Source organism: Spermophilus citellus (genome assembly GCF_964194105.1).
Source record: "Spermophilus citellus genome assembly, chromosome: 4".
NCBI classification, from domain to species: domain Eukaryota; kingdom Metazoa; phylum Chordata; class Mammalia; order Rodentia; family Sciuridae; genus Spermophilus; species Spermophilus citellus.
Genome location: NC_138185.1, coordinates 128891248 through 128906920, shown reverse-complemented (window position 1 = coordinate 128906920; position 15673 = coordinate 128891248). Strand labels below are relative to the sequence as shown.

Below are 15673 nucleotides of genomic sequence, written 5' to 3'. Positions count from 1 at the left end.
TGCATTTTAATTCATTGTACACAAATGGAGCACAACTTTTCATTTCTCTGGTTGAACAATATGTAGAGTTCCACTCTATATACGGTCTACATGTACCTAGGGTAATGATGTCCATCTCATTCAACCATCTTTCCTGCCCTCATAACCTCTCCTCTTCACTTCCTTCCCTTTGCCCAATCAAAGTTCCTCCATTCTTCCCACCTCTCCACCCCCATTATGGATCAGCATTCACTTATCAGAGAAAACTCCTGGCCTTTGGGTTTTTTGGGATGGGCTTACTTCACTTAGCTTCATGTTCTCCAACTCCATCTATTTACCTGCAAATGCCATAATTTTATTCTCTTTTAATGCTGAGTAATATTCCATTGTATATATATAACACAGTTTCTTTATCCATTCATCTCTTGAAGGGCATCTAGGTTCATTCCACAATTTAGATATTGTGAATTGAGCAGCTATAAACATTAATGTGGATGTGTCACTGTAGTATGCTGATTTGAAGTCCTTTGGGTAAAGACTGAGGAGTGGGATAGCTGGGTCAAATGGTGGTTCCATTCCAAGTTTTCTAAGGAATCTCCATACTGCTTTTCAGATTGGTTGCAATTTTTTTTGCAGTGCCACCAGCAATGTGTGAGTGTACCTTTTCCCCCCACATCCTCACCAATTTCTTTTTATTATTTTTGTTCTCGTTGTATTGGACAAAAATAATAAAAAGAAAATACATTTCAACTCATTGTACACAAATGGAGCACAACTTTTCATTTCTCTTGTTGTTCATGAAGCAGAGTCACACCTCATGTAGTCATACATGTACATGTAATGATGTTTGTCTTCCAAGAGGTTTTTTAGATAACTTCTTTTCCCTATCTTTTAAAAACTTTGTATAAATCTATGCTGTACCTGAAAGAAAAGGGGGAAATGAAGATATTTTTAAAGGAATATCTCTCAGTAAAAATCATGAGGAGAAATGAACCAATACTCTGTAAGAAATGATTTATTAGCTTTCAGTTTTCCCTTCAACTACTTACTACCTAATAGTATCAGTATGAAATATTACTACCTATTATTTTTAATTAGTTTAGTACAGAAAACCAAATTGATCATGATTCCAGAAAATTAGATGCAAGTAATAAAATGAGTACAAATATTTTTGAGCATTTTTAAAAGATTAAATTTAGCATCTACTCTATTTTGTAATATAAATTTATAAAGTGCTATTAGAAACATGACAGATGAGCCAAGTACAAAGACTTTTTTTTTCTTGCTTTCCCCCCTCCACAGATTTATTGAGATGTAATTGGCAAGTAAAAATTGCATATATTTAAGGTATACGACATGGTGTTTTTGATAATGTATTTACATTGTGGAATGATTACCACAGTCCAGTAATTAACAGATACATGCAGTTTTGTGAGAATAATAGAGACAGTCTGGCTACTTCTACCTGTGCTTATGATTGTATTAGTTAGTCCAGATTCACAGTTGTAACTTTTGGGAAAACATTAGGTTAGTTTGTATGCTAAATTTGACTCTGGTGTTTTTGCAGAGATACCATGTCTTAGCTTTTTGAATTGAGCACCTGGCTTCTAATCAGCATTTTAATTTTTCTTCAACTCAGCTGTAAAAAATTCCTAAGTCTCGTGCTTTTTCCTAAAATCTTTTTTCTTATGTAAACAAATTTTTTTTTTTTTTTTTGGTGTGTGTGTGTGTGTGTTGCTAGGAATTGAACCCAGGGTCTCGAACATCCTAGGCTGGCACTCTGCCACTAAACTATAACACCAGCCTTCTTTTCATTTTTACAAAATGACATTTATAATAGTTGAAAATGTAGTTAGTGTTCACATTAAGAAAACATTTTGGATTAAAAGTAAATTTGTACATAGGAGTGTATTTGAATAGTATTTTTTTTTGCTTTCATCAAGATTTTATTTAGTGAATTTATGTTTATGAATTATTATTTTGTGAATTTAGGCTTAATCCTTTTATATAGCTAAGAAACTTAAGAGTCATTTCTGATTTTATTCCATCAGAATTAAAGATATTTTTGAAATGTCAATGGAGAAGAGGAATTGATTTATAGTACTTCTATTTTTGTACAACTTATTCAAGCAATTAAATGAAAATTAAATGATCTGAGGTTTTTAAAACTAAGTTTGGAGTTCTGTTACATTAAATTCTTTGGTTTGAGGGTGGGGAGGCTGGCCATAACTAAAATGAAATCTAATGATCTAGGTTTTCTTCTGGTATATAAAATATAATACTAAAGCTGCTTTTAAAAGGCCATTGGCAATAAAACACATTGAAAAAAAATTACTCCAGAAAGTAACTATTTGACAGTTATTAAGTTTACTTGCTTTCCTTATCTATTTCCCTAGAACAAGTAGCTTGAAGCTAGAAGGTATAAAGAAATTGTGGGGAAAAGAGGGCTATCTTCCTAAGAAGGAAAGCAAAATTGGTGATGAAGTGGAAGCTCCACCTATTCCTCAAGAGAATTTAACAATAGAGAATATGGATCAAGTTATAACAAAAAGGGATCAGTCTCAAGTGCTTACACAATCTAAAGAGGAGAAAGAAAAGCAGCTGTTGGCTTCATCATTATTTGTTGGGCTAGGATCAGAAGGTACAATCAATTTGGTAAGTAATCAGTTATGCTCCTCAAAGAGTTTGTGTTTCCTGTTATTGGCTCCTCGTAGTTACTGGCTTTCATCTATATACATGGCGAGAAGTGGCCTCCCTGGCTTTCATCATCTTCTGAACTCCATAGCGACCAGTAACATACCTTTTATGTCTCTGAGGAGGAAATCTGGTCAGCTTAAGCCAGGTGTTCTCTCCGGTCCTGTCAGCTAGGGCAAGAATCAGGGTCCAAGTAAAGCTACACATGTGACTATGGGTATTACCACCCCTGTGGGTGAGTAGGACAGTTTACTAAAGGAAGGAGGCTTGATTGAAATATTGTTAATAATAATAGAAAACAATACTGAATGTGTGCAAAAAGTACATCTCAAAGTGGAATTTTAATAGTGAAAAATAGGAATCATTTTAGATAGACGTCTAACTGTAGGAGAGTGGTTACATAAATTATATTCTCTCAGAATATTTTTCAGCCACTAAAATGATCAGAATTGCATTGTGAAATAAAAATACTTTTGGTATGTTAAACAAAAAATGCAGTGTATAAAGTTTTATTTATATCTTGTTTAGAGCTTTATGTAAAGAAAATAAAATTGTTGAGGCTAGAAGGAACTATATGATATTTTGATAATGATAATTAGATATTAGGATTATGATGATTTTTACAATGTCTTTTGCTGACATTATTTTCATAATAAAAGAATGAAAGTTGTAGTAAAAGACAGGTGCTGGTTCTGAGCAAGCAGGAGAAGAATCTATACCATATAAAATTAGCATGTATCCTTTTGCCTCTCAACCCCAACCTTTTCCGTGTTGCTAGCAGAAAGCAGACAGGATTGGGACTAACTGGATATGCTCTTACTGTATCATACCTGATTGATGACTGCTTTTCTTCAGCAGTTTTTTTTTTTTCTAATGTTTAAAGCTCTTAGTTAAATAAATATTCATGTCATCCTTTTTTTTTTTTTTTTTTTTTGTACCGGGGATTGAAAGCAGGGGCACTTAATCAGTGAGCCACATCCCCAGCCTTGGTTTGTATTTTATTTAGAGACAGGGTATCACTGAGTTGCTTAGCACCTTGCTTTTGCTGAGTCTAACCTTGAACTCACCTTCCTGTCTCAGTCTCCGGAGCCATTGTCATGTATTCTATTTTAATTAGTTCTTATTTGTAGGCCTGTGGTCTATTGTAAGTTTTGTTTTTTTTTTTTTTTCATGTTATTGTAAGCATCAAAGTTTACTTTTTCGGCTTCACCTTTTTTATTTCACTTTTATTTTTAAGACGTTTTTGTCTGGACATACAGTGCTATGCTTTTTATGTATTGTAATGATGATGCCCTCTGGCTTCTATAGCTTCTAATTAATAGCAGATTGACAGTGCAGAAGAAAGCATTAGACACAAACAAACAAAAAAAGGAACAGAGTGACCTGAGGGACAGTGTCAGGTAATCTAATATACATCTAATTTGAATCCCATAACTACCAAAAATGGAAAATTTTTCCTCACTTCCTCCCTTCTTCCATTTCCCCTCTGTTTTTTTTTTTTTTTTTGTGTGTGTGTGTGTGTGTGTGTTAATGGAATGTTCTTCTTTGACAACTTCTCAATTGGGAGATATGAAATAAACTCAATCTGTTGAGAATTGGAAGGTGTTGGGGCTTGAGAGGGATAGAGAAAGTATGAAAAGGGAAGTAAAATTCTGGTTAATTAGAATCATGTGAAGAGCTACCTTCACATGCAGTGTTGAAGCCCCCAGGAGCATGGAGACACTGAGAACACTGCTAGTCTGCTGACTAATTCTAGGTTCTAGAGGCCAATATACACTTATACCATGATTGTCCTTAAATAGATTTTTAGACCATTCCTCAGGGTTAGATCAGTTTGCCATTGCTGTCTTCTCAGTCTGTGGCAAACATTGCTAATCAGTTACAGAATTTTTTCCTGCTGAGTTTTTCAGTCAGCCTCTGCCATTTGATTCTTCAGGTAAAATCAGCTTTTCTTCCCTGTTTATTAACTCATTGACTGTGAAATCACAATTATTATAGATTACTAAATCAGGGTTTGGAACATCCTTTTATTGAGGGTAACTTAGGCTTCTGCAAGACAACTCTGGGGAAAAAAGGTATGTGTGTGTGTGTGGGGGTGCTGAGTTTCTCACAATTATTAATTTATACAATTATTTTGAATATTCTGAAATCTAGCAAGTTTTTAGGAATTGTTCATGACTGACTTTTTGACCTTATTTCTTTTTCTAATTTTATGTTTTTAATGAGAAACAAGGTTTAACTAATAGTTTAAAGTTATGTAGCTGTCACAATTTTAGGGCTTAACATTTTATTCATCTCTGATTTTTTTTTTTGTTAATCTATGCTTTAGATAGAATTTTAGCAAGTGAGTAAATTACTCACCTGAAATTATAGAAGAATCTTTAAAACTCATGACTAGTAAAATATTTTTTTATATTATTATTATGTTTTATTTTTGTAGCTGGGAAAAGCAGACACAGTGTCTCACAAGTTCAGAAGGAAATCAAAAGGCAAGGAAGCCCAAAGTGAAGAAACAACCAGTGCTCATAGTGTGACCTGTTCTTCCCTTAGTTCTTTATCAAAGGTGACCTGTGAAAATAATTACTTGAATACTTTGCAAGGGAAAGAAGACAAAGAATTCAAGAAATTTTCTTTCAGCTCACAACTTTTGGATTCTGAGTCTCTCACAGAACTGCCCTTGGTTGAGAAACTCTCAGATTGCAGCCTGTCTGCACCTTCTTTGTTTGCTGATAATGACATGGAAATTTTTCATCCTCCTCCATCTACTGCAGCTTCAGTTGCCAAAGGAATATCTTTAGCTTCTTCTTTGTTGGAAGAAACTACTGAGTACATGCATTCAAATCTTATGGAGGTCTGTAATAATGAAGCTGTATCAATATCTTCTTACAAGATTTGGAAAGATGATTGTTTGTTAATGGTCTGGTCAGTTGCTAGTAAGAGTGGCTCCGAATTGAAAAGTGCTAACTTAGAAATTTTTCCTGCAGAAAATTTCAAGGTAAGACAATAAATGTTTTATCATTCTACCTTAAATGGATAGTGCTTACTTAGTGTTTCTGCTGTTGGCTTGTCTGATGGTTTGTAAATTTTGTCCACATCCTTCTTACCTCTTTAATAAAAACAGGTAAGAGATGTGATAATTTTTTTATTGTTCTGAGTAGGGACAAAATATTCAAAAGAGACAAGGAAGCATAATAATGATTTTATTGGGAAAGGCCATAGAAACAAAGCGAGTTTAGATAAAGCACAGCAAAGAATGTAGGCTTTTGACTCATACTGCTTGACTTAGATCTTGCTTCTACAGCTTATTGTTATCTGTGTTACATGATCAAGACATTTAGCAGTTTTGTGCCTCAGCTTCCTTTTGTTAACAGTATATGCCTGTTATTGTGAGGATTAAACGAGTTAATATCTATAAGTGATACAGCAATAAATGGCACATGAAAATTTTTTAAAAAATTATTTTCAATATATATTTTGTGGTTCTTTCTTCCTGCACTCTTTAAATATCTCATTTACTCTTTTTGTAATTTTTTTCAATACTTTAAAAATTTTTTTATTAGTTATTGTTGGACCTTTATTTATTTTGCTTATATGTGGTGCTGAGAATTGAACCCTAGTGCCTCACACATGCTAGGCAAGTGCCCTACCACTGAGTCACAACTCTAGCCTCATCAACACTAATTTTTAAATTAATTAATTTATTTATCTAATTAGGTATATATGACAGTAGAATGCATTTTGATTCATTGTACACAAATGGAGCACAACTTTTCATTTCTCTGGTTGTATAATATGTAGAGTTGCACCATATGTGTGGTCATACATGTACCTAGGGTAAATGATATCCATCTCATTTCACCATCTTTCCTGCCCCCATGTCTCCTCCCCTCCTCTCCCTCCCCTTTGCTCAATCAAAATTCCTCTATTTTTTCCATTCCGACCACCCCCAGCATCCACTTATCAGAGAGAACATTGGCTTTTGTTTTTTGGGGATGGACTTGTTTCGCTTAGCATCATATTCTCCAACTCCATCCATTTACCTGCAAATGCCATAATTTTATTCTCTTTTAATGCTGAGTAATATTCCATTGTGTATATACAACACAGTTTCTTTATCCATTCATCTATTGAAGGGCATCTAGGTTCATTCCACAGTTTAGATATTGTGAATTGAGCAGCTATAAACATCAATGTGGATGCATCACTTAACATGCTGATTTGAAGTTCTTTGGGTAAAGACTGAAGAGTGGAATAGCTGGGTCAAATGGTGGTTCCATTCCAAGTTTTCTAAGGAATCTCCATACTGCTTTCCAGATTGGCTGCACCAATTTGCAGTGCCACCAGCAATGTATGAGTGTACCTTTTCCCCTATATCCTTGCCAACACTTTATTGTTGTTTGTATTCTTGATAACTGTCATTCTGACTGGCATGAGATAAAATCTTAGAGTAGGGTTCTGAACAGACACTTTTCAGAAGAAAATATACAGTCGATCAACAAATATATGAAAAAATGTTCAAAATTCCTAGTATTTGGAGAAATGCAAATCAAAACTACTATACAATTTCATTTACTCTTATCAAATTCATAGATTTAATAAAACAAAACTAAACATCAAAGAGTAAGAATATAGTGTTTACTATCTACTTTTTTTCCTTTACTTATGTATTACTTCTTACTGAGTGTTCAGGCAACTGTTCTGTTGCTTCTGCAGCTCCAAAAGACTACCATTGTGATTTCTGGAAGTATGTTTACTTGCATTAGCGTATAGATGTCCTTGGTGGAGTTGCAGTGAAGTTTGACCAGTATATCTGTCTTCCACAAAACTGACCCAGTTTCCTCTATGAGTTAGAATGGGTTGAAAGAGGTATGGTCTGATCCACTGACCAGGGCAGAAGTTCTTGACTGTAGATGTACATTTGAATCACTAGTGGAATATGAAAAAAAAATAAAATAAAACCCAAGATAAAACCTATTCCGGTTGCCTGAACCCTACCAGCTTGAGTAAGTGTAGAGAATGAGAATGTAAGAAATCTGTATTATTGTTATTTTAAGAACTCTTCCAGCTTTAAAAATCTGGTGCCAGCAGCTAGGAATATAGCTTAGTGGTAGAATGCTTGCCTGGTATGCATGAGGCCCTGAGTTCAATCCACAATACTTGAAAAAAAAAAAAAAAAAAAAAGAATCTGGGCCCAGCCAGGATTGAGAGCCACCAGACTAGAATTTAGTACTCTTTTGCTCACCATCTCTAGCAATCAGAGAAATGCAAATCAAAACCACCCTAAGATACCATCTCACTCCAGTAAGATTGGCAGCCATTATGAAGTCAAACAACAACAAGTGTTGGCGGGGATGTGGGGAAAAGGGTACACTTGTACACTGCTGGTGGGGCTGCAAAATGGTGAGGCCAATTTGGAAAGCAGTATGGAGATTCCTGGGAAAGCTGGGAATGGATCCACCATTTGTCCCAGCTATCGCACTTCTCGGACTATTCCCTGAGGACCTTAAAAAAGCGCTCTATAGGGATACGGCTGCATCAATGATTATAGCGGCACAATTCACAATAGCTAGACTGTGGAACCAATCTAGATGCCCCTCAATAGATGAATGGATAAAAAAAATGTGGCATCTATACACAATGGAGTATTATGCAGCACTAAGAAATGACAAAATCATAGAATTTTCAGGGAAATGGATGGCATTAGAGCAGATTATGCTGAGCGAAGCTAGCCAAGCCCTAAAAAACAAATGCCAAATGTCTGCTTTGATATAAAGAGAACAACTAAGAACAGAACAGGAAGGAAGAGCATGAGGAAAAGACTACAGTAAACAAAGACGAATGGGGGGAGAGAAATGGAGAGAGAAGGGAAAGCATATGGAAATGGTAGGAGACCTTCAATGATACATAAAATTATAAGAGGTTATGAGGGGCAAGGGGGAGGGAAAAAAAAGGGAGAGAATTGAACAACAGCAGGGTAGGTAGAGAGGGAAGATGGGAGGGGAGGGGAGGGGGGATAGTAGGGGATAGGAAAGGTAGCAGAATACAACAGTCACTAATATGGCATTATGTAAAAATGTGAATATGTAACAGATGTGATTCTGCAATCTGTATTTGGGGTGAAAATGGGAGTTCAAAACACAATTTGAGTCATATGTATGAAAGATATATCATGAGCTATGTAATGCTTTAAATAATCAATAAAAAAAAATTTAAAAAAAAGACAAAAAAATTATACCTGGGTTTTAACTGTAATGCTGCTTGTGAACATAATCTTGGCCTGTATAGTACTATGCTAGTGTGTTGTCAGTCATCTTCATAATGTAGTTTATTAGCTTCTTACATTAGTATCTTTTTTACCATTTCAATTAAATAGAAAATTGATGTTCATATAATAGAGGTATTGATCCTTATTTTAATACTTTTATTACTTTTATTTAAAGATCACTGAACAACTTGGATGTTGTTTGCCTGTAATGGAAGCAGAAAGCACCAGAAACTTTCAATACAGTGTACAGTTGGAAAAGCCTTTTACAGAAGGAAATCTTTCTGGCTTTATAAATTATCAATTGATGGATACTCATTCTATTCAGCTGGAATTTTCCATAAATTTATCACTGTTAGATTTCATTAGGTAAGTATTTTCTGGAATGTTAATTTAGTCATTCTTTCAGCAAATATTTTTTAGGCTTTTTTTCCCCTAGACGGAGGCACTAAACTAAATGCTGGGCAATAGAACAATTAAAAACTGAACACAGCCCCTATCTTCAGAGTGCTTTTAGTGTAGGGAGGAGACATTGAACAATCACATAAATATATGTTATTATGACTTGTGCTGTTAAGAGAAAACAAATGGCATAATGAGAGATTATACTGTGACATCTGATTTAGGTTGGGGTTGGTTGGTGATCTTGAGAAACTTCTGAAAGGAAGTAATATCTAAACTGGAATAATGTCATAGATTCTGCATGACTTTTTAGGCTTTTAAAATTTCATTTGTATTTCATTCATTTAATCAGTTTTTCATAAAGTCAGTTTGTTAAGCTCTAGAGATTGGTAAGAAAATTACCCAACACAGTTATTAAAGTTTATTAACATAGCATTTGTGTTATATTAGGCAGTGTATAGATTTATTAAAATAATTGAAAATAGTTTCTTAGCTCTTCTTCTCTAATTTAGTTTTATAAATATACTGTTTTTTAATGTTTTCAAAAATGAAGGCTGCCTGAACCAAGAATGCAGAATGCCTGTGAATATTCATACAATTTTTTAATCTCCACGCATCCAGTTATGTTACACTGCTATAATTTTTGTCCGTTCCTTAAAATTTTTTAATAAAAAATTTGTTTATCAATCTTTCAAAGAGGGTTTATGTGCATGGTGTTGTATAAGGTAAAATCTAGCCTTAGAAGATCTTCTATTCTGGGACTGTGAAAGTATTTTTCATGATGAACATTAGTAAGAAGAAGTACAATATGTGTCACACAAACAGTTGTTTGGTAGAAACTGATAAAATCCTCTGTATCTTTAAAAGTATCTTTTTTTCCCCTTAAATGTAAAATCAATGCTTATGAAAATTCAAATGCCATGGAAAAATATAAGTTGAAAGTGAAAGTTTCCAATAATAATCCCATCCCCTAAGAAACCCATTGTTAACTATATTATCTTTAGTGTCATAACTATTTTTTAAAAATTTTTTTGGTTGTAGATGGACACAATAACTTTATTTGTTTTATTTTTTTTTTGTGGTGCCCGGGATAGAACCTAATGCCTCATGCATGCTAGGCAAGCACTCTACCACTGAGCCACAACTCCAGCCCCTCATAACTATTTTTAAAACCATATTTGTTTAAATTCTTTTTCTTGGTCTAATTTAGTTAAGACACTATATCTTTGTATTCATACTCTTTTACCTGGCTTTGTTAGAATATCACATCAACCCCAAACAAAAGAGTACTCGAAAGAAAGGTTTTATTTTATATTTGAATGATTCATGAAATTACTTGGTAAAATTTTACTGGAATGACTAATATCCAGAAAAAGAGAAAATCAAGTGGTTTATTGAAAAGACATTTGCAATTTAATAATATCTTCTGCTTTCAGTGTTTTCATTAGGTGGAGGATGACAGTAAGCATTCTAATTATATTTGGTTTAAAAACATAAATTTTGTGGGACCCAGATTTATAGTGATTATATTTTATTTCCATGAGTTTTTAAAAATGTGTTTAGAAGAATTTTATTCTAATGCACACAAATCTAATTTTAAAAATTATTTTCAGACCATTAAAAATCTCAACTGAAGACTTTGGCAAACTCTGGTTATCCTTTGCAAATGATGTGAAGCAAAATATAAAAACATCAGAATCTCAAGCTGCTCTGCCTTCTGCCCTAAAAACACTGCAACAGAAACTGAGACTTCATGTTATTGACATTATAGGTTCGTAGAATTATGTAAAGGCAATCTTGTGTTTATAGGAGCTTTCTTATAATCAGAACTCAAGTCGTTCAAGTGTCAGATTGCTTGGAGTTTTATTTACTATTATGAGGGTTTTCAGATGAGTGTGTTTTTTAGATTGCATTAGAAATTTTTTATTGAAAAATTCACATAACATAAAATTTACTATTTTATCCATTTTTAAATTTATAAGTTCAGTGGCATTAAGTACATTCACATTGTTATGCAACCATCTGACATCCATCTCTAGAACTTTTTAATATTCCCCAACTGAAACTGTATTCATTAAACATTAATTCCCCATTTCCCCTTCCTTCTTCAGTCCCTGGCAACTACCATTCTGCTTTATGACTTTATGAATTTGACTACTTTAGATATATTAGATTAACAGAGTCATATAATATTTGTCCTTTGTATCTGGCTTATTTCACTTAGCATAATGTCTTCAAGCTTAATTCATATAGTTGCATATGTCAGAATTTCTTTCCTTCTTGGTTTTGAATACTATTCTACTACATGAATATACCTCATTTTTATTATTTCATTTGTTAGTGTACACATGGGTTATTTTCTTTTTTGATTTTTATGAATAATGCTGCTATGAACATAGATGTAGAGATATCTGTTCATGTCCCTATTTTCAGTTCTTTTGGTTATATAGCAAGAGTGGTATTGCTGGATCACATGTGAATTCCATATGCATGCCTGCCTGCTGCCTGCCTGCCTGCCTTCCTGTACTAGGGATTAAACCTGGGGCTTTGCACTTGCTAGGCAAGTGCTTTACCACGGATACCTCCTGCTTTCTTTTCTTTTTTAAATTTTTATTTTAGACAGGGTCTAGCTGAATTGCCCAGCCTGGCCTTAAACTTGTGATCCTCTTGCCTTAATTTCTTGAGTAACAGAGATTATAGGACCAGCTATCCATATTTAATTTTTTGAGGAATCACCACATCATCTTCATAGCAACCGTACCATTTTACATTTCCATTAGCAATACATAGGGGTTCCAGTTTTTCTACATCTTTATCAACACTTGTTATTTTTTTAAAAAAATAATTGCCATCCATTAGATCTGAAGTAATATCTCATTTTAGATTTGATTTATATTTTCCTAGTAATGAGTGATGTTGAGCATCTTTTTGTGTCTCATTGCTCATTTGTGTATCTTCTTGGGAGAAATGTCCATTTAAGTCCTTTTATATTAAAAAAATTTTTCATTTTTGTTTTATTTTAGGCAATGAAGGGCTATTGGCCTGTCAGATGCTCCCATCCATTCCCTGCTTACTGCATTGCCGAGTTCATACTAATGTAATAGCTCTGTGGTTCAGATCCTCTTGCTCTGCTCTTCCGGACTATTTATCATATCAGTGTCAAAAGGTGATGGAGGGATCCTAGCAGAAGCTCTGCTTAATTTTACTCTATCAAGATACATGGTTTACATATATAAACTTATTTACCAAAGTAAAAAGAACTCATGGTACTTTTAATGCAAATGGGGATTATTACAAGTTGTGGTTTATGTATTTTCTTTTTGATTTCTGGTCAAGAAAGATCCCCAAGAAACTGTATCCCTAACCTTTTACTCAGGATTGTACAGTATGTTTGTGTCCCCAAAAGTGACCTAATCTAATATTATAAAATGCTAATGATTTATATATCATTTAGTGTAGAGGGATTGAAAATATTTATTTTGTTACAAATAATTTTATAGTAAGTTACTCTAGCTTTAGCTAATTTATAGTAAAGACAAGACTTGGTTCTCTGCATTAATGGAGGGGAGACATGAAATTGATAATCCCAAACCTAATTAATATTTGGCTTTGCAATGCAGTGTGTTTGTTGGTAGATAAATTGATACTTTCAGTTATGTTTTGCTTATGTCAGTTGGTATAGCACATGTAGGAGATACACAAGCATGCTGGATATTGGGGAAATTCAGTCTCATATTTTTTACTATTATTAACTTGTTAAACATAATTCCAGATTATTTGGCTATAAAATCAGTCTGTTTTCCTTTTGTGCTTATTTTAAAATTTAAAGAGAATCATTGTATTCTTATTTTTAAAACTCAGCCATTTACAAAGTATTATCATATAGAAACAAAACCCAGAGAGCACAATATGAAAGCAAACAATATAAAGACTTTTTGGTATAACAAATATCTTAGTCAGTTACCATTTAGGTCCTTGTGGCAAATCAGAATTTGTGACTAGAGTATAAATGGTGAAACTCATCTTTCCTGGCCTTTGAGTCCACTAGTACTCAATGGATATAGCTAAAGCAGTGACCAGCTAAGTATATCATATAGGTTCTTCAGTAAAATATAATCATTTTCATGTTATAGTGTGCCTATATGGCCTCTGTCAGAATTGTTATCAGTAAAAGAGGTTGTGACTAGTATGAATGATGGACCAAAATCTTGAGATTGTACATTTACTGAAGTAGTATTTTATAAAACCTATGGTGCTGTGGAAAATATTTATTGTTTCACTTTTTCTGACACTTCACCGTGGAGACTATTCAGGTAATACAGTTTTAAGTCATTGCATTAATACTCTGAGAAGTGGTACTTTTATCACCCAGGTCGGGCATTCTGGTTTTAGATGATCTCATCAACCATATCTGGTAAAGATGCTGAGGGGATTCCCCAGAGCTGATAGATTTCATTAGTCATTTGTGTGTAGAACAAAAGCAAAAACTATTTTTTAAAATTAATGTTTAAGTTATTCATTTAGATGTAACATCTTATTAATTTCACTCTTAAAAACATGCAGTAAAACCTTGCTAGAAGAGCAATAAGTGACTGGAATTTCCTGCATGATCAGTTCTTCCTTTTGAATAGAAGATCAGATTTGTTCAGCACTGTCATAATGAGGGGAATGTGCTGACTCTGGGGTTGTGGTGAACACTGGTAGTTAGCCTCATCAGTCTCTTCTTTGTTCCTGCCTGTCAGCAGCATCCCCTATACCTTACCTGATCCTTTTTGTTTTTTTGACAAATAGAAAGGAAATGCTACCACTTTGCAAGTAATGCAGCCTTTTGTGCAGGAGGTGCTCCAATTTTTTGTGTCCTAACTTATATATGTTTGCATGGTTCCTGAGGCTGGGTCAGGTATGGAGTGATAAGGGTAAGATGCTAGGGAGCATGTGAACAGCTCTCAGGGAGAGATTACAATCAGTTTTCTGCTGCTCTGTTGCAGGTTGTGTTCAGGAGCGGCAGCAGCAGTTGTCATGCGACATGCTTAGCATACAGAGCTGTCTAGTGTTGGGAAATGTATAATGATGGTAGGTCTAGGAGTTGGAGCAGGATTTTGCCAAAAAGAACATGGTATTACTTTTGTTCTTTTTGAACTCTCTAAATAAAAAGCAGAGTAATAGGGTTTCTACTGAAATGTTTAGAGAATGTTTACAATTTTTATATTTTTATGATTTTTAAAAGCAAATAACAATAATAGAAAAGATTAGATATTAAATGACTTTAGATCAGTATATATTCTACCTAAACTCATTGAATGTTTTTAAGTTCTAAATCAGGCATCATCAATCTTTTTTGCATTATAGGGGATGTGATCATAAAATAGGGAAAATGATTTTTGTGGATAGAGTCAGTCTCTTTATGTTATAGCCATAATTTAGTCAGTGAAAGGACAACATCTGAGATAAGAGCTGTGGGAGGGATACTCAGCTATTTGAATTGCTGAGATTAGAAATAGCATCTAGTTTGAACCTGGAAAAAAATAAGGAAAGACAGGAAAGCCTTAAGAGGCTGTGGAAGAAGAAGGGTGAGACTCCCATCAGAAGGGTTCTTGGGGATTCAGGCAGATGAGAGGCTCAGGGTTTGAAAGTGGACCCTGAATTAGGGTCCTGCTCAAGAAACTACAGGGGGAGGCTGAGCAGTTACCAAGTGCTAATGTGCCAAGCATACCAAGCACAGCATATGCTCTGCAAAGGAGCATTATTTTAAACAAGATTCTATTGTCATTTACCAAAACAATTGTGGTAGACCTGCAGTATATTGTTTTTATTTTTTCTTTATTTTTATTTCATGTCATTAATATTTTAAAATATTGAGCTGTTTGTCTAATTTTTTTATGGATAAACATGGTCTTTGTCTCATGATTATAAGCCACTGGAAGTACAAAGAACGTATTCATGTGTCTTTAAGGTGTTTTGCTGTGTTAAAATTTTAGGAAAAACCCAAGTGAATAACAATTTAAGAGCCATTTATTACCTTATTTTGGAGTTGAATTCTGTAATTTAAAAAAGTTCAGTTAAACATAATAAATACTAAGTGATCTATACTTTTCTTTGGTCTATATGTTCTTCATTATTTAAATAGCTGAATTATCTATCTGATAAGTGATTTGGTAGGCATCAGCAAGAAAAACAAACAAACAAACCAGAAGTAATTAGAGTGGGATGAAAACAATAGTTACTAATAACAGCCTCCAAAGAACCTAAAAAATAAAAATAACTCTTCAGTATGATGATACTGGGCTTCAGACAGATTAGAGTGTGGACTGATTCTCAGGATGTTTGTCTATATCC

The 15673-nt window shown here is 34.0% G+C and overlaps 1 protein-coding gene across 1 annotated transcript in view; it reads left to right on the top strand.

Annotated features, from left to right (window-relative positions):
• Window positions 1-15420, top strand: part of AP4E1 (adaptor related protein complex 4 subunit epsilon 1) — a 63979-nt gene extending 48559 nt beyond the window's left edge. The window contains exons 17-21 of the mRNA XM_081292590.1: window positions 2376-2634; window positions 5114-5668; window positions 9114-9304; window positions 10951-11108; window positions 12361-15420. Coding sequence (XP_081148716.1) covers window positions 2376-2634; window positions 5114-5668; window positions 9114-9304; window positions 10951-11108; window positions 12361-12521 — 1324 coding nt within the window. The 3' untranslated portion in view covers window positions 12522-15420. The remainder of the gene's footprint in view (window positions 1-2375; window positions 2635-5113; window positions 5669-9113; window positions 9305-10950; window positions 11109-12360) is intronic.
• The last annotated feature ends 253 nt before the right edge of the window (window positions 15421-15673 follow it).